General features: G+C 43.4%; 1 protein-coding gene across 1 annotated transcript in view; it reads right to left on the reverse strand.

Moving 5' to 3' along the window:
- LOC115316192 (A disintegrin and metalloproteinase with thrombospondin motifs 7-like) overlaps positions 1–8,344 on the reverse strand; it is a 64,866-nt gene extending 56,522 nt beyond the window's left edge. The window contains exons 1-4 of the mRNA XM_040207921.2: positions 8,275–8,344; positions 3,820–3,998; positions 3,480–3,572; positions 1,477–1,603 (exon numbers count right to left, since the gene is read on the reverse strand). Coding sequence (XP_040063855.2) covers positions 1,477–1,603; positions 3,480–3,572; positions 3,820–3,998; positions 8,275–8,320 — 445 coding nt within the window. The 5' untranslated portion in view covers positions 8,321–8,344. The remainder of the gene's footprint in view (positions 1–1,476; positions 1,604–3,479; positions 3,573–3,819; positions 3,999–8,274) is intronic.
- Positions 8,345–18,431: the final 10,087 nt, after the last annotated feature.

Raw genomic sequence — 18,431 nt, forward strand, 5'->3', positions numbered from 1 at the left:
ACAAAATCAGTGGCGCACTTCCGGCACACTTCCGGTTCAAATATATTTCCTCATTTTTTTACTCATCATTATTTTATGATGACAGTGAATTAAGTATGACAGTTCTATAAGTGGCAATTTACGGAAAATAGCGTGCATATTTGGTTTCGCAAATACTGCGGAAACCGCCTTCTATGCAACGTGTCACTAGTTGCGTGCAGTACAGGCGAAGGCAAGGCCAGGTGAGGGGAGAAAGGGAAAGCATTAGGAGGGCCGGGGAGGAAGAGAGAAACCTCCTTTCCACTTTAACGTTCCCAGTGCTCTCCATTTCTCCCCTCGCCCTCCATTGCCCTCCTCTCCCGTCCCGCTTTCCTAGTGCGATCGTCCTTTCTCTCTTCGCCTGCACTGCACATAAGTAGTGACACGGAACACAGTTCATAACCGGAAGTGGTTTGGGGCTATTTGCACACTGTCACCACCACGTTTCAACTCACGCGAGAAAGACGGAATATCAACTGTGCATCGACGTTTCGGTGCATAGAAGATTCCCTTTTTGCAGCGAAGCTGTATACCTCCCAAGGAAATGTTCGTGTCGTTGGCGTTGTAAGTACAAACCTCCCGGCGAACAATCGAAGGCAAACCAGCATATCTTTCTTGCAATCAGGCGTAGAGCATACAGCTCAGTACCCGTTTCAATAAAGAACACCACAAAATAAGAATCAACAAAACAAGCATCGAAACCACATGATGGACTTAAAGGCGCGTGTAAACAAAAGGAACACCCTCCCCCGCGTTCCGGTAAAGATTAGGTTTGCAGCTGCTTCGAAAGGCCTTGACGTCATTAGCCGCCGCGGCGACGGCAGCATGGACGTGGGGAGTGACGTCACTAGCCTTTCATGTATAAAAGAACCCGACTATACCCCATTTCACCTTACGTCCGGACGCAGCGGACGCTACGAGCTTTCTTAGCCAATCCCGTTCTGTGGACGTGGCCAGGGATACGCTTTCCGCGCGCCGCTGCGCCCCCTCTGTAGGGTCACGTGACACTCACTCGGCCTCCGATTGGCTCCGACGGCTCGTAACATCCACTGCGCTTAAACCTAAGATGAAACGGAGTATAGCAACTGCTTCCATTGTTGCTGGAGCACCGCGATGAATAGGCCACGCATAGTTGGGACTCCCGAGGAGCAGCGTGAATACTAGGAGCGGCAAAAAGGAAAAGAAACGGCAATACGACCAGCGGCGGCATTTCGTGTAGTGCAGTAGGCAATCGTTGCAGGTGACACCACAGCTTCGCTGACCAACCACCTTCAGGGCGTGGATCTTGCAGCCCCAACTTTTTTTCTGGCTTACACACCATACTGAGCAGCTCTAACTCAGCGCTGACTCAGCACTGACAGCAGCACTGATGCATTACTGGCGTCACGTTATCTCAGCGCTGAGTAGCAATGTGTAGACCGGCCGTAAAGCCTGACTTAGTTGGGGTTCTAAACTCACCGATCTTCTTGAGGCGTTCCAATTCTTCCTCTGGCATGGTGTGCAACCTGTGGGGCAAGGATCCGTCCAACGATCGCGGTGCTGTCAGCACAGGCTCGATGCGAGTGACAGCGTCCACCATTCCTGTCTGGCGAACATTATATCCGACGGAGCAGAAAGAAATACAACAGATTTGTTAGTTCGTGGGACAGTTAACGCGAAAACAGCAACAGACCTTTTCCGTTTGTTGCATTTCCCTCAATGAAAGCAATGGTTAACATGTTTTACACCTTAAGTTCGTGACACAAACTTACACATTCTATCAAATACTACTAATTTTAATGACTAGCATTTGATGTCTCATACAAGTTAACATAAATTAAGAACCCCCGCTTGTCATGTAATAACTGTATCACCCTGGTAACTTCCCTAAAGAACATTCTACGGAGCAGACCAAAATACAAAAATACTGTGAAGTTCTATGCGCAGAACAGTTAGAAGGAACACAAGACGATTTATGTTCAGCCTTTTTCTGAGAGGATCATTAAGAAACAAAAAAAGTTTTACGGCATAAGTTTGCGACCAAAACGCGCACATTCCGCAGTACAGCTAATTTCAATGAATGAGTGTATCTATTAATTTTTGAAAGTGGATAACAATAAACACCGGCGACTACTTGTTTTGTGGCAAATGTAGCGTCATGTGATACTCATTAGATTCTACTTTTCCAGTCGGTTTAGAGATGCACAGTATTGTTTTCTAAAGAATCATTCTCTTCGATGTTTTTCAAGCTAGAAGGTAAAGCAATCCCCACTGCTATACGTCTTGTTGAGTGGTATAAAGTAAAGTGCTTTTCCTTTCAGCTTTTCAAGTCGAACAGGATTTGAATAGATCGAATGATAATTTAAAATGTAATTCTCATTGAACACCCAAGAAAGAAAACAAAAAACTTGATATTGTTTCGAAATATCTTGTTAAGAACTCTTCAATATATTTAGAGCTATGATGATTCTTTCCGATAAACATCCACTATAAGCCCTGTTTGTACGTCTGCTGTTTCACTGGCTGGTGAAGTCATCTGTAAACACCCTACACATACACCGGCCGCTACCATTGCAAAGCTCAGAAAATACTAATAACTGATTATGAGTGCAATGTTGTACACTGCTGGTTTCTTTAGATCTGTTATGAAATTGATCTTTAGATATGTTAAGTTATATAAATGAAATGTTATGGACCGTTATTACATACTGAAAACCTTAAGCACTTTCCACGACTCCTGAAGACAATATAATAATCACAACTACAGCGAACAGTTTGTTTATTGTATTTTTTACATTTTCCCTTAAATATCATTTCCGCGGAACCTTTTAGAGGGTATGGTTGACCTTGCGCAGGGGCGAAATGCCTCAAAGACGTCATGAGGCAGCTGCGTTAACCACTCGATAACAACCAGGCTTCTAAGGTCTTCATTACGTCAACTAGTTCGCGATGAAGCCTAAAAGTCACTCATTGGTCTCGCTTTATTTAATAAAATCGATAAAAATAATAAACAGTATCTTACATCAATGATCTCTTATTTCTGCTGAAACCGAGTTGTTATTGGTTATCGATGCCGATTAACCTTTTTCGTTGGCTCATCTCATTAAAGAAAGACACGTAAGTGGTGTTCTCACTGCATGACATATCAGTCTACGTAATAAAAAAAAAATAAAAAAACTTTCGGTAATTACGGGTTTGAAGAAAGCAAAAACACGAAAATTTAATCGCTGGGGGCTTACGAAACGCAAGGATTCAAGCTGTTCTTATCGGATAATTTCGCAGTATTATTGACCCCGAGACAGTCATAATAGTGCACCCGATACAGACCGCACCCTGTATTTCTGAAGTTGTCCATGAAGATGATAGTGACGATGATAGTGACAATCAAAGACGCCGTTCGCACTTCTATTTTCTATAGTATTTGAAGCTCAATGATCAAATAAGTATGTTAATTATGGCGCTAAACGCAGTATGAATATTACCATTTCGAGGCCATCTGCTGTGTCGTGCACCATTAAAGAGGCGTATCGGTCGCGGTCACGGTAGTGGTGCTTCTCAATTTCTTCGGCTTGAATCTAAAATGACGAAAATAAAGGCGCATATGTATTTAATGAATTCGCGTAAATTATCACCAACCACCCTGTGAACGTCTCTTAGAGCGACTTTTGAACTAGATTTTATTTCAACCTTACGGGATAAATTAATTGGACACGTCAGAAAGAGGAACACCAGAAATAGTTGGTTTAGTTTTGATATTGTCTGAAGGTGATCATGACGTCATCCGGTTTGAAAAATCGCGTATCGGACATGGCGTGTACTCACTGGCGTGTGCGTCATTTGCCCGTTTTCGTCGTATGATGTCACAAGTAGGGTCTCGGCTAGGACGGACGCCTTCTCAAGCCTCAGGGTCGTCTTCCCGTCGACGGACACCACCTTGAGGCCATCGGAAGATCTCGCCTCCAGTATACGCGGGTACACGTAGGCCTCTTCAATCCTGGCTCCTGGAAAAAAATTGTTTGCTGAGCTTGGTAAAGACTGGAAAGCACAGTGTGCGTGTTGCAGATGAGCTGGACCACGCTATGTGTATGTGTGTGGGGGACGTCAAGTGACGTGATGATGTCACACAACTGTTGCGTCACATGCCGCCAGGGTGGCACGCGAGTGTACGACGTCACATGGTTTTATGACATTACTTGTGTTCACAAAGTCCCGTGACCTCAGGACGTCACGTGACGTCATGATATTACTTAATGCCACACTTCTTTGTGAAGGTTCTTGGTGACTGGTCTTTGTGACGAATTCTTCATGACGGCTTTTTATGACGGTCTTTTCTACGTTAAAAATAAATAGACTTCACAAGGAAATAAATCCTGAGAATGAGATCAATACGCACACAGGACAACATTCACACACAATAGCCTGAAGCACTTCATACTGCACCATTTTCGCTCGTTAGTTTCAACAAGGTTTGAAGGTTATTCTACTATATGCAAATCCGTAGGCGTAACTCTAACGCTTAGGCTAGAGTCTGTTCAAGGACGCTTTTTAAGAATTGTTTGCGATCGCACAAAGGCCTAGCGTTTTTGCTGATTGTGTGCATTACTTAGAAACTCTTGGTCTTGATCCTTTCGTTCGGATAGGAGGCTAGTCGTTGACAGGTTAAGAGTTCAGGCCGAGGGAAAAGAAGGCTGAGGAGGAGGAAGCAGGCGGAACAACGGAGCAAGAAGGATGTTTCCTCCTCTCTTCTCCAGCAATCCATCTGCTTCCTACTCCCCAGCCTTCATTTCCCTCGCCCTGAACTCTTAAGCTGTCACTGATTATAGTTCGTGATACGGTCCTCCTGTGATGAGGTGCTGATCGCTGTTGGTGATTCTCCGCTGCGAATGATCAATACGTTTTGCCTCCTAGGCTGTAACGTTTTGATTCGGTGGCGGAATTAAAAGATAATACATTCGAATAAAAGTTTGGCGCACCGCATCGTTAACCCCGTCGTAGAACGCAAACCGCGTTCTCTTCAGGTGTTTATTTACCTTGGAAAACAGCCAAACGTTATGTTGCGCAATGTCAAGGCTGCAATGTGAATGAGGCAAAACATATTGAAACTGCATCTTCTCCATTGCGGCGTTAGTCTAACAGACGACCTCAATCATCTACGACGGTATGCGGAGAATAGTGCACCGGTAGCGAAAATGCATCATCGCCATGGGGACTATATTGAAAAGTTATCTGCTCCTGGGAAAATGGAGATTCCACACTTTCATTCGAATGTAACATCTTTCAATTCCATCGCCCAATAAAAAAGTTACAGCCTCGGAGGCAAAACGTGTTGACCACCCATTCTATAATCTAATTTAACTATCCCCGACGACAAAATAGGTCTACGACTTTACTATACACCCTAAGAAATGCCTGTGCGTATACTTACCCGCAAAACACTCAAAGAGCCAATCTCTGCGATCTACGAAATCAGCTCAGCAAATGATGAGGCGCAACATTCATTTAGACCTAAAAATGAAGTTTGCGCTCTGGCATTACGCAATGCAAAGCGTCATCCTAGCATTTCGTAATGTTACAGCGCAGAACTAATTTTGAGGTCTAAACAGATGCTCCACCTCATCATTCGCTGAGCTGATTTCGTAGATTGCGGAGACGGGCTCTTCGAGTGTTTTGGGGGCAAGTAGACGCGCAGGCATTTGTTAGAGTGTACGCTTAGTTGCAGACTTGGACGTAGTTCAACTACTCTACTCAAACTACTGTAGTTTAACTACTTTTTCGAGTAACTTGGTAACTTTCAATTACAACTTGATTTGGGTAATTAGTAGTTTAATTTAACTACTTTTTCAGGTAACTTCTACTCAAATTACTAACTACTTTCGAAATTTAATAGTGCTAATTTTGCCGATCACGAAAGTTTGAGCGCAGAAATGAATAAGACGCCGGCAGATAAAGTGGCATTCCCTAACAAGAGGCCCCCTGTTCGGGAAGGCGTCCTTGGGTCAAGGTGGCGACGAGCAGCCAAAACATAACACCGGCACGCACGAACGCAGGAAGAGATGCTTAACAAGCCTTGGTCGGGTATTGACCTAATCCGGTAATGCACGCAGGCGCCGCGTTTCCAGCTGCAACCGTGAAAGACGGGGACACTCCGAGAGTTTTTGTCTCTCTTTAGTGAGTTCTGACTCAAGCGGTAGGTTCCACGGGAGGCGCCACTGGAATGACCTCGCAGCTGGGGGCCTGTTCCCATGGTCGCCTTGTCGTCAGCGCATACGCCTTTGCAAAGCCGGACTCCCCCGCGCACAAACCCTGGCACGGATAATCCGTTCATGGGAGCACGTTCCCGCTTCCAGCTGCAACTGTATATGAGCGACGATGCTTGTTCACGTAATTCTTCGCGTCCTTCCGACCATCCATGCCTGGGAGACCTCCTCTTTGTTGAAAACGATTTACTTGTCAGGCGTGTCAGGCGCGTCAGAATATTGTAGTCGCCGGCGAGGATTGCGAGTTACCCTTGGGAGATCCTTTTGTTGGACCCGGCGTCAGCGGCGAAGTATACTTTGGTTCATCTTCTGTTAAACCAAAACATTTTTTTTCCAGTAGCGTACCACTAGCACTACAACGGAACGCGCAGTCGTCCGGATGATCTCATCGTCGTATCGCGAGACTTGAACCCTTGAAGGTCTGGTGCACTCTATCAGCGTACTCTCAGAAGGACGTCGGAATAAAGAGGGGCCAGTCATAAGAATCTCAACTTGGCGAAGAAAAAAGAAAAAAGGAGGAAAGTTTGTTATAAAAGATCCTCTACCCGAGGCAAGCCTCACATGTTCCGCCATGGACACCTAAGATGCCGACACTCGCTTACCCGACCCTGCACAGCCTGTTTCTCAAATTCAACGCTGCCGTTCCATTCAGTGCAACGGTGGAACGTCTATTTAGCTTGGCTGGGGACGTCTTTAGAAGAAAAAGGGGAAAATTCTCCTATCAAGAACTTTGAAAGTCAATTGTTTCTGCGAGCGAATAAACTATTTCGGCGAAAACGCAAGCTATAAATAGACTGCATTTATTTTAGACTCGCAGGGTTTTTCATTGATCAAAACTGCTGTTCATTTTGCTTCCACAAAAATATAAAAAAAGTAACTTCGAAAGTAACTTCAAAGTAACTCGCTACTTTTTAGAGTAGTTAGTAGTTTACTCAATTTCTATTACATATGCGTAATTTCTACTCTACTCCAATTACTTTTGGCGTCGATACTCAGTAACTTAACTTAACTACCTTATTTGAGTAATTTGTACATGTCTGCGTTAGTTGTGACTCGATTCCCGAGGAAAATATAGGTCTACGACTTTTCTTTACGTATAATTGTGACTCAATATTGGGTCACGCATTGTTCAAAATGGAGAGTTCAATAACTATGAAGGTGACTTCATTACTACTTTATTGCAAAGCATTCGGAGGGCCAATCACTGGGCGCTATGCACTGGACTCCCGCCGAGCGACTCGATGAACATGTCGGTTGACTCGGATATACAAGCTGCGAAGCTGCTACGATTCGTGGCGTTATGACTTAAGGTAGCACCTGCGCAAATGGCGTCCACTATGGTTTCTGACAACTTAAGAAACATAATTTGTGGTGAGTCACGAGCATCTTATGATATCTCCGCAGCCAATCAGAATCCGGCATTAGCCGATAAGGTTGCCGAAGGACCAACCGCGAAGCAAGGATCGTGAACATAGTAAACCACCCCCTGCTTTCTAATGGGGCACTTGAGCACATTCTGAGATTGTCTATACACAGTGGTGATTGAATCTACGGGCTCTAAGCATCCTAAAGAGAAAACAACAGAAATTGCACTTTTGAGCGGACGATTTACTTATTGAAAATCTAATCAAAGCTTGTGACATAGCCCTTTTGCTGCATCTTAATTGGAGCAGACACCAGGAGGCGCCGTCCGACGGCGTGTTTAAACAATAATTACTGTATTACGTATCTTAAACCCAAAGATTTTACTTTTTTTTTGTTTCAAAATAGAACGCACAACCCGTTTCAAAAGAGCAATGTTAATATAGTTAAGAATCCTCACGGAGTTAACTATTTTCATTAATGAAATTTTAGGTAGGTGGTAGGGACCCAAAAAGCCCCTTTAAACTGCCATCTACGACTGGTAATTTTTATTGGTTGAAGTCCGACAAGCAATATGCAATTAAAAATAAGCTTTTGCAAAAAGCACTTCAATGCCCCTTTAAGCTTCCAGATATAGGAGTTGAAATTTTTACCCTACCTGTAGCAGTGCCCAACAGGCAGATGGCAACTTTCCAGACAAGCATCCCGGTGTTTCTGCCTCGGTCTCGTTGACTGATTCGTGACAATGGGAAAGCCTCCAGGTTGTGCGGCAGCTCAGCTCTTTGCTTTTAAACTTCCAGTCTCTGACGTCTAAGGTCTGATTCCTGAATTTAGGACTTTCTACCCTTTCAAAGATAGTAAAGAGCGCCTTTAAAAAATAAAAAAAAACTTATTTTTTGGTAAAGGATGAGGAGAAAATACCGACACAACCTTTGTCACAGGAACAAAGGCTTTTCATTTATATATTTATTTTCAATATCCTGACTCGCTCATTTCTGGGCTTTACATGAAAGGGGAGAGGGGGAGGGGAAATTACAAAGAAAAAAATTAAAGACGTTAACAACTCCCTCTAACGCCGAATCAGAGCGAAGCTCTTAAGGAGGATGATGGGAGAGTTCGGAGGGGAGAGAATGCCCCTCTCCTCTTCCTCTCCTGCTCCCCTCCCATTTAGCGGGAGATTTTGACCACATTTCCCGCTAAATCTTGTGGAAATAATTCTCCGCTAAATATAGCGAAAAAATGTTTTCTTTAAATTTAGCGGGGAATTTTTTCCCGCTAAATATAGGGGAAAAAAATTCCCACCTCCTCCTCCTCATCCCTTGTGACTCTCGTGACTTCACACGTGACGTCACATGTGATGTCATTAGGGGAAGCGACCCATAATGCAACGCGCGGTTACGCCGGCAGATACGGCGACTGCGACGGCGACGGCGCCCAAGCCGGAAACGGGCGGCTAAGAGCTACGCTCTAAAAACAGTTCTACAAAGCAGGTCACATCACGCACTGAGCATTCAGGTAGGTCGTGCGCAGACGTGTACCGTACGCATTACAAGCAATCAAATTACTTGTAATCGATACGTTTTGGAGTAATTTTGCAATCAGTTGATTACTTTTATTAGGCAGTGATCACAAGAGTAGTCTGATTACTTTTTGAAGTAATAAAATTACTTGTAACCGTTACAATTTGTCCACGGGAACCCCCCCCCCCCCCCCCCTGGCACACGCCTTTTTTTTAATGAAATAACAAAAATAAAATTTGCTTTTTTTTTTCGAACGGAAAAGAGGAAGATTTTTGCGGGGCTGTAGGAAACGAGGTCAATCACTTTCTATGTACAGTTTCTGTGGAATGGCCTTTTTTTTTTTTTTCGCGCTGGGACTGGGTGTGGGAAGCTCCAGGGAAGCCACAGTGCGTGACAAAGGCCATTCGGGGAGAAGTCTGAGGAAGCAGAATGTAGCTTTGTGAGTCCTCCGTTCAAACTAGCCCCCTCACGCACACACACACAGAAATAAAAAAATAAAATAAATCCTGCTTAGGGTACCTACTCGCAGCCCGTAGGAGAACCAGAACCGAAGAATGCCTAAAGCGGGTGCAAAATAGAACAAAGGCAGTTGAAATATTTCCCCATTTCCCCTACGTGGTCTTTGTGACAAGCAATGTTTCGACTTGAGAAGTGGTCGGGGCGATCTCTTCCGCTAATGGATACTACACATGATCCGTTTCGAATCCTGGAGCTGCTGCTCTTTTCTATAACATGCAAGCTCATCCACATGTGAATAATAAAATGAGCGACGCAAACTTTGAGCGACAAACCGTGCTCAAGCTTAACAAGATCTAGAACCCCCTCCGTTCTCCCGCCACCCCCTCCCCCCCCCCCCCCCCCCCCCCCCCACACACACACACTGGCGAACGCCCAAATCATTAAACGTCTTCAAACGAATTCTATGCTTGTGTCCGCATTGTGAAGGTGCAGCGACCACGAAGAGGGGGCCAGTTTTTCTTCTTCAATACTTGTGCAAATGTGAAATATAGGTTGGAAGTAGTTCATTGTTATGAGCGCTAAAGATGTGTCTTCACACGATGAAGTAATCGGAAAAGTAACGATTACTTCTTTAAGTAATGTCGCATTACTTTTGCCGCCGAGTAATCAAGTAATCTAATCGAATACTTTTTAGCCAAGAGTAATAGTAATTGTAATCGATTACTTTTTTTTAGTAACGTGTACAAGACTGGTCGTGCGTCCTCAACCCCTCTCTGAAATTATCAGTGTTAGATTTTGTAACGATGGCGTCAGGCAGCTTGTTTTATAGTACAATAGACAGTTGTAATGGTAAGTGCACTGTAAACTTTTTAGAGCGCAGCTCTTAGGCACCCGTTTCTGGCTTGAGCGGCGTCTGCGTCTGCGTCGCCATGTGCGTCGCCGTGTGCGTCGCCGTGAGCGTCGCCGTCTGCGTTGCCGTCTGCGTTGCCGTCTGCGTTGCCGTCTGCGTCGCCGTCTGCGTAGCCTTCGCCGTCTGCTTGGCCTTCGCCGTCTGCGTCGTCGTCGCCGTAACCGCGCGTTGCATTATGCGATGTTTCCATAATAACGTCAGACGTGACGTTACGTGTGAAGTCACGAGGGTCACGAGTGACGTCATGTGAAACGTCATGAGAGTGACGTCCCAAAACACCTAAATTTAGCGGAAATATTTTCCCGCTAAGTTTGGCGGGAAAATTTTTCCGCTAAATGTAGCGGAAAATTTGCCCCGCTAAATTTAGCGGAGATCGTGGTGAAAAATTCCCCGCTAAAGTAATCAGAAAAGTTTCCCGCTAAATCTAGCGGAAAAAAATTCCCAGCCAAATTTTGCGGAACATTTTGCCCGCCCAATTTAGCGGACAAATTTCTCCGCTAACTTTACCGGAAAAGCTTCCCTGCTAAATATAGCGGAAAAATTTCCCCGCTAAACTTAGCGGAAAAATTTTCTTGCTATATTTCGCGGAAAATTTTCCCCGCTTAATTTGGCGAAATTATTTTCCCGTTAAATTTAGCAGAAACAATTTTGCGCTAAGTTTAGCAAAAACGTTTTCCTGCAAAATTTAGTGAAAGTTTTTCCCGCTATATTTAGCGGAAAAATTAATCTTCGCTAAATATAGCAGAAAAAATCTCCTCGAAATTTAGCGAGAAACTTTCCCCACTAAATTTAGCGGAAACATTTTGCCGCTAAATTTAGCGGGGGAGTTTTTCCGCTCAATTTGACGAGGCAAATCTTGTCTGACAGTTGGATGGCGAACTATATACGTCGTGATTATGCGCCAGTCTCGTTTTTTTCTCAAGATTTAGCATGTTACAACTAACAAAGAAATAGAACAAGCACCTGGTCCTTGCTTTGGCTACTATGATTTATACGAAGATATAAAGTATTAATTGGAACATCTTGGCCAGTTTAGAGCATTAGCTCGGGTAAATAATGCATTTCTTACCAACACCTAATAGTAAGCATTGTTCAAACTGTTTTGCATTGAATATAACTGTTCAAGCCTTTGTTTGTTTTCGCTATGGACTTAGTCTCTCTGCTGTAAATGTTGCGGATAGAATTGTTTCAGCCATCATAAGATATGTCGTTTCAATCTCATAAGTTACAGTGCTTCTGTGGTGTTAAAGTTCCATGTTGGCTTTCAGGGCGTAGAAATTAGGGTCAGAACCCAAGATTGTCCCTTTTGTGGAGCCTTTGGGGCCGTTGCTTGAATTAAGTTTTTGCGTAGACCCTTGATATTTCGATTTTATATCGCATGCATTCCCGGCCGAGCAGAAACTGCCATTGGTTATACAGATTCTCATTTGAGTTCGCTCAAGCCACATAGTCTCTATTGTCCATGGTTCCGAGGTTCACCTTTTATAACAACCATAGAGCGGCAGTTATTGTAGGAAACCTACCTTGGGGGGGGGGGGGGGGGACTTTAAGGGTGTTGATGGGAGGTTACGTTTATATTTTAGCAGTACATTAAAACAAGTTATTCATGTTGCTGTCAGTGGCATTTTAATGTTGCATGAATAACAGGCGTGTCGCAAGGTTATCCATTAATGTCATGTTTCTCTGGGTTAATTTTTTTACAACCTGGTCAATCAAATTAACGGTTGGACAAGAACATTACTGCAGTTCCAAAACATATGTAGGCAAACAGCTACAGACAGACTGTTACGGTGTAGGGCTCTGGCTAACTAACATGTTTGTGGTCTTGCTACTATTTGGGTGCATGACGTAAGGTGGGGTGATGAAACCTGCAGAATATTTAATTGCCACACTTTACGTACACGCCTGGCACTTAATATTGATTCTTTTATGACGCTACCTGAAATATACACATGAAAGTGGTTGTCCTAAAATTAAGCTGCAGTGCTGCCTGTCACTTGTATGTATCGGATCACAACAATGAATTCCCCTATACAGAAGGGCGAAACATTGGTTTGATTTCTGTTTTAGTTTGTTTCAGATCCACCTAAAGCATGGCGTAATGTCTTTAGCAGTTGAACGGACATTCAACGAGAGGCAGCAAGTTGGGTTGAAAGCTGGTTGATCTCGCACCCCGCAGCTTTTGCGAATTAAAAGAGCTGTACATCAGAGCCTGGCATAGACGACTTGTCAGCTTTTTCTTCAGGATGGGGATAAAGGCAACCCTGATTTGACGTCCTGTAGAGCAGAGGCATGGCAGGTTGGTTTACATACAATTGATCCCACTCCAGATAGGTAAACATAGCTACCATAAGGATGGTTTGTATATATTTATGGCAACAGATTACCTTGATGTTGCAGTAGAATTTCAAACCTACCTCATACTTGTATATTAAAGCAGGTTAAAAATTCTAGAATTTTTTAATTAATGAAAGTCACAGAAGTGACTTATGCGTGTATGATGTGATCGGAATGACTAGCTTAATTCAGCCGAACAACACCTGAAGTTCTTTTTTTGTATATGGGAGAAAACGAATATTCGTCTCTTTGTTTTCTCGGATGGAAGAATGACATTAGATTTATGAATGCACCGTTAACGGCTGGCACACTACCACAACCTGGGACCAATCAGAAAGCCGTATTATACCAAAAATATGGTTCTAGCGTATCAGCATAACTCGCTGAAATTGACAGTACAAAGTAACAACTCTGTTTGTTCACTTTTTTTCATCTTAACTGCGAGCGTGACGGGGGTAGAGCTTGCTTATCTGATGCCTTCTAAATTGTTTGTAGGATAATATAGATAAATGCAAACTAAAATCTTGTACACTGTAAACGACTTAATTTTCACAAATCACCTACAATTTTAAACAATAGGTCCTTCGAACATTTGGATGCTTTGAATATTTACACATTCATAGTATTTGCAGCCAAGAATAAAATTATTTATGCTTAGAGCCGTCATAGACGAAAGAGGCTTTTGTGATCTAAATGTTCTTCTGTCCCACAGTCGCGAGACAAACATCTGCGAAGGATCAATTGGTGCATAATATCACAAAAATGACAATGAATTTAGTAAATGAGATGTCAAAAACAATTGGTGGCTGAGGGAGCAATTTAGTTTAGAGAGCCGACTTGGTTACATAAACAAATGTTGGATCGACTAAACAGCATCTTTCTTCTGATACATAGTCTTTAAAACCGTACGCGAACCCATTTTGCATGTTACCTTAATAGTTTGCATTTAAGAAAGTTCTACTTGACATAACTTGTGGTGTTCATTAATCCTGAAGCTTAAAAAAAAACAAAAAAAACACAGTGGGGCGTATTTCGATTGCATATTAGTTTACCGCGTCGCGTTTTTGCCTCCTTAGTCGTCGCGACGGATGACTAGCAAAAGCTCAATTGCTCAGCATTGGCTCCTCTTATCAAGGAGTACATGGCTTACGTTGACGTCTGACGTCACGTCGGCCGCATTTGCTCTGCGCCATGCTCTGCTCCTGTGCCCGCACCTTCTGCAGCATACATTTTGGCATCGCCGAATCTGTTATTTTCGGCAAGGCTTGCCAAGACCTAATTCGATGGTGCCAAATGTATGCTGCAGAAGGTACGGGCGCAGGAGAATGGTACGGTGCCATAGGGCGTCGCATGCAAGGCACGTATACCAGCCGATATTTAAAATGTTAATACTATCCGTAGCTTTTTAATGTTGCCGACTTGACGTTCGTTGCAAGTGAAGGCACGGCGCGTGCTCAGTGTATTCAACGTTTACTCAACGGCCGCTGAACTCATTCGGACATGTAGAAAGAGAAAAGAAAATGCGTCAGCGTGTTCAGAAAGTTGTAATTGCAGAAATTGGTTTTGATGATTAATACAATTAATTAAACAGGCTTCTGTATACTTGAAGCGTAGGCAAGCGAGGAAACGAAACTGATCAAAACGTGACGTGTAGCGTATATTAAAATTTATTTATAACCTGCAGTTCACTTTTGCATTGAACTGCAGGTTATAACATTAGAGATACGAGCGCTTTCATAAGGGCGGTAGAGAAAAATAATATATACTGGCAAATCTTGCACAGTCTTTTCGTATTTATGCAAAATACGACAGTGGTCACCATCCTAATCGGTCCCAGAAAATACAGCAGTATAAAAGCTGGTGGTGTCGACTATTCGTGTGTATAGGAATGCAGAGTGTCAGTATCTCATGTGCTGTTTGTAAACGCGTTGGTGTCTGTATGTCGCGTACGTGTGAAGTGTGGTGTGGAATATGTACGTTCGTACGTGCGTGTCTGGCCAGGCGCTCAGAACAGACTGTTGGATTCTGGAGGGGATAGCGATATCTAACGGCTTCTGACTACCTTTTTGTTGAGAGTGCATAAGATAAGCCTTTTGTTTGAGCACTCCCGTTTTGGCCTTTCCTTCTCTCCTTTTCTCTCCCTCCCTAAGCTCAAAGCGTGGTAGAAGGTGAGTAGTCACGTGGTTTGACGGATAACGCATTAGCCGTTGGCAATCTCGGAATCCGTTCTGCCTGATCTAGTTTGGCGCGAGTTGCGCCCTGCGGATTTCTACTTCTGCAAGCAATTTCTTCAAAGAAGCCCAAGAATTTTTTGTGATGCGTTTAGTGTTCCGTTCTACAAATGTCAGCTTGTGCTACATCGTGTTGAATCTTCACGGACACCTTCCTTTTCATTTTCGTGTTTGAGTGGTGGTTCTGCCGTGGCCGTGTCGACATATACCTCGGATTTTGAAAGGTCCCGTCTCGCACGAGACGGGGCCTTTTAACTCCCGTCTCGTCAACGTAAGTGCTCTGCAACCTACTTCGCGACAATTGGTCGTTTTCCTAAAGGTACTGTTCCAGATTACCTCTAGAATCAGGCCGTGTCTATATCCTGGCAGCCGGGAAAATAATTTCTCCGAAATTCTAAGGTCGTGTCACAACAGCAGGTAGAATACCAATTTTTTTTTTTTATTCTCCCTGCGTTTCGTGATAACATGTTCCACGGCCACCTTTTCGTGGATTCACGTTTGATGGACACAGGTTTCGTCGACATTAACGTTTCATCGACATTCGTTAAGCGAATACCGATAATTCTGCTTTCCCTGGGAGTTAAGTTGCGCGAAATCAGGAGTGGCGTAAAACGCAGCTCATGTAAAAATTAATAAAAGTTGGTACATGCTCAATATCCAATTCGTATTTTTCTTATACAGATGGGAAGTCACTTTTCGTAGTTATTTGTAGAAGACAACAATATACCAGGTGTTTTGTTTTTTTATTCTTGGAGATTTGTTTTTAAAGAAGCCGTGAAAGCTGCACTTATGCGGTTTGTGCGAGTGAGTAATACGCCCAGGGGGACATTATGTGGTTTGCTAATCTTTGCGATAAGTAGGCTAATTATATAAATTCACTAATTAACTTTTAATTAGTGAAAATAGACATATGGTTTCAATTAGAAACTTGCTGAGCGTCGTCCAAAACCCCTAAATCAGTAATTTAGGGGTTTTGGACGAAAGAGCACGCGTGAAGCACAGTAGTGCGCTGAGGTTACCACTCGTGGAGCAGGTACAAGACTGGGGCTAGATAAGAGACAGAAAAATTGCGCGGGCGCCTTACCAAAACCGCTAGCCTTGTACCTGTTCTACGAGTGGTAATTTTAGTACACTACTACGCTTCTCACGCGCTGAAAGTCTTTCTGAGAATGACTGATTTAGGGGTTTTGCACGACGCTCAGCAAGTTTCTAATTGGAACTATATGTCTATTTTAACTACTTCAAAAGTTAAGCAGTAAGTTTCAAATAACTAGCCGACTTATCGCAAAGATTAGCCACCTTCATAATGTCACCCTGGGCGTATAACTCACTCGCACAAACTGCACAAGTGTAGCTTTCATGGCTTTTCTTTTAAAACAAATATGCAAGAATAAAAAGCACCCTGTATATAAAGGTTCCCTTATTTGATTGGGACATATGTGGCCTAATATGGGAGGCAAACCCAGATATGGATATATAAACATTTGGGCAGATCTGGCTAGATAAGCCTTCTATAAACTGATCTGCTTGATATGGCCAGATATGCCCAATTTTTTATATAACCATATATTTTTTTTATGAAAGTCCGGATATGCCATTTTTGTAAGGGTCCCCCCACACACACAAACAAAGTCGTGATATTTAAGAGAAAGATCATTAGGGATCTTTTGAAGACACGCGCAGTGTCCGGTCATTCTGCAGACCGTGCGGTGCACACCACAAGGGACCGGCTGTGTCTGGTATGCAAAGAAATTTGGAGCCAAGCAGCGCCGTGTTCAGTATGGATCGAGGGCATGGAATGCAAGGAGTGGGCTTGTGAAGAGTGCGTTGAAACTCACACAGTGCCTTTCAAGTGTATTATTTTACAAAAACAGAACGCAGATTTGGTGTTTTAAGCGTGCTTCATTGTACCCCACTACGTCGTCTCATTTTGCCCCACAGGTTAAAGGGAAAATGAGACATTGTGTAACTCTCAGATATTGTAGTTTTGTTTCATGTTTCGCTTGTTCCAGTTAAGTAATATTTTCTGAGCATGGAGTCAAGACATCTAAGGGTACACTCACGGTGTGTTTTCTGAAATATTGGAGCCAACATAAAGATTACTATTGAAATAAATTTTTTTTTCCTCTTTTTGTCCCACCTTACCCTACTCAGTTTTGCTTCGTCTGACAGCAGCCGACAATATACGATCTGACAGACCGAATTAAGCAGCGCTAAAATTTATCGCCATCTTTGTGGGTCTGCTAATACCATCAATAACCAATCACGCACAAAAAAAAGAAAGCGCAGGCTCATGGGGTATTTACTGTGTATGATTAGCTTAGCCGCTCATAGCAGAGTCACCAAAACAACGACCGCGGTGACGGTGCACTTTTGAAGCTGTTTGATTCGCTACATCGGTCGGCCTTGCAGTGACGTCGGATATGAAATTAAGAGTATAGTTCTTAACGGCAATGTTTCAAAATTTACTCGATCGTGCTCCAGGGTAAACGTTTTGTACCTTGGCGGTCTAAAACCTACCCGCGTCCAGCGTTTTTCAGTTTTTGTTGTCACGTGACACGACCCGTCGGAATAACTTGGATCCATTTCGGTAAAATTTGGAACACAGCTAACAACGCTGAACACGCGTAGCTGAAAAAAAAGGGTCTCCAGTTTCGAAGGCATACAATAAGAGACCGCACATTTATTGTGTACATTTTTATTGTTCTCACTTAAAGTAAAATTCTTGCTCTGACTGGTTGCAATATTTGCAGGAAAATGAGTACACAGCTGCGCTGATACAAAATTAGAAAACAAAATAAAAGATAAAACTGGCATGTCACGCGAAACCGGGACTCGATTTCAGTGATTCATCCCGTATTCTGCTTTCATCTGTTATCCAACCTTCGCAGTTCACCTTCGCGGAACGGAGGTCCTTCCATCATCGTACCTGTGCCGCAACAGGCCTGTCGTGACGAGCTAGCCCAACAAACCTCCGGCGTAGAACGACAATTAAGCTTGGTATTCTCACAAGCGCAGGTGGTTCCAAATAAAGACCACTGGATCCTGAAAAGCTAGTGCCATATTGCCTTGCTTGCCTGCTAGCCAGACACAAACATATACAAACATACAGACTACCAAACCCCTCAAGGTGATTGTCAGATCGGTCTCAGTTGCCATGGCAATCGACATTTCCGTCAATTCAAGTCTTCAAAGCTTTGAAAGAGTCGTTCTAAAAAGTCGCGCCAAGATTCATAATGAGCATCATTGAAAGTGTTCCTCCCCAATACAAGTCTCTCTGACACTCTGCATTCATTCAACTTATTAATCATGCTTATCTACACAGATATTTTAGAACGATATGATTGTTTTCCGTGCT

Source organism: Ixodes scapularis, unplaced genomic scaffold (genome assembly GCF_016920785.2).
Source record: "Ixodes scapularis isolate PalLabHiFi unplaced genomic scaffold, ASM1692078v2 PGA_scaffold4__175_contigs__length_147842914, whole genome shotgun sequence".
Classification (NCBI taxonomy): domain Eukaryota; kingdom Metazoa; phylum Arthropoda; class Arachnida; order Ixodida; family Ixodidae; genus Ixodes; species Ixodes scapularis.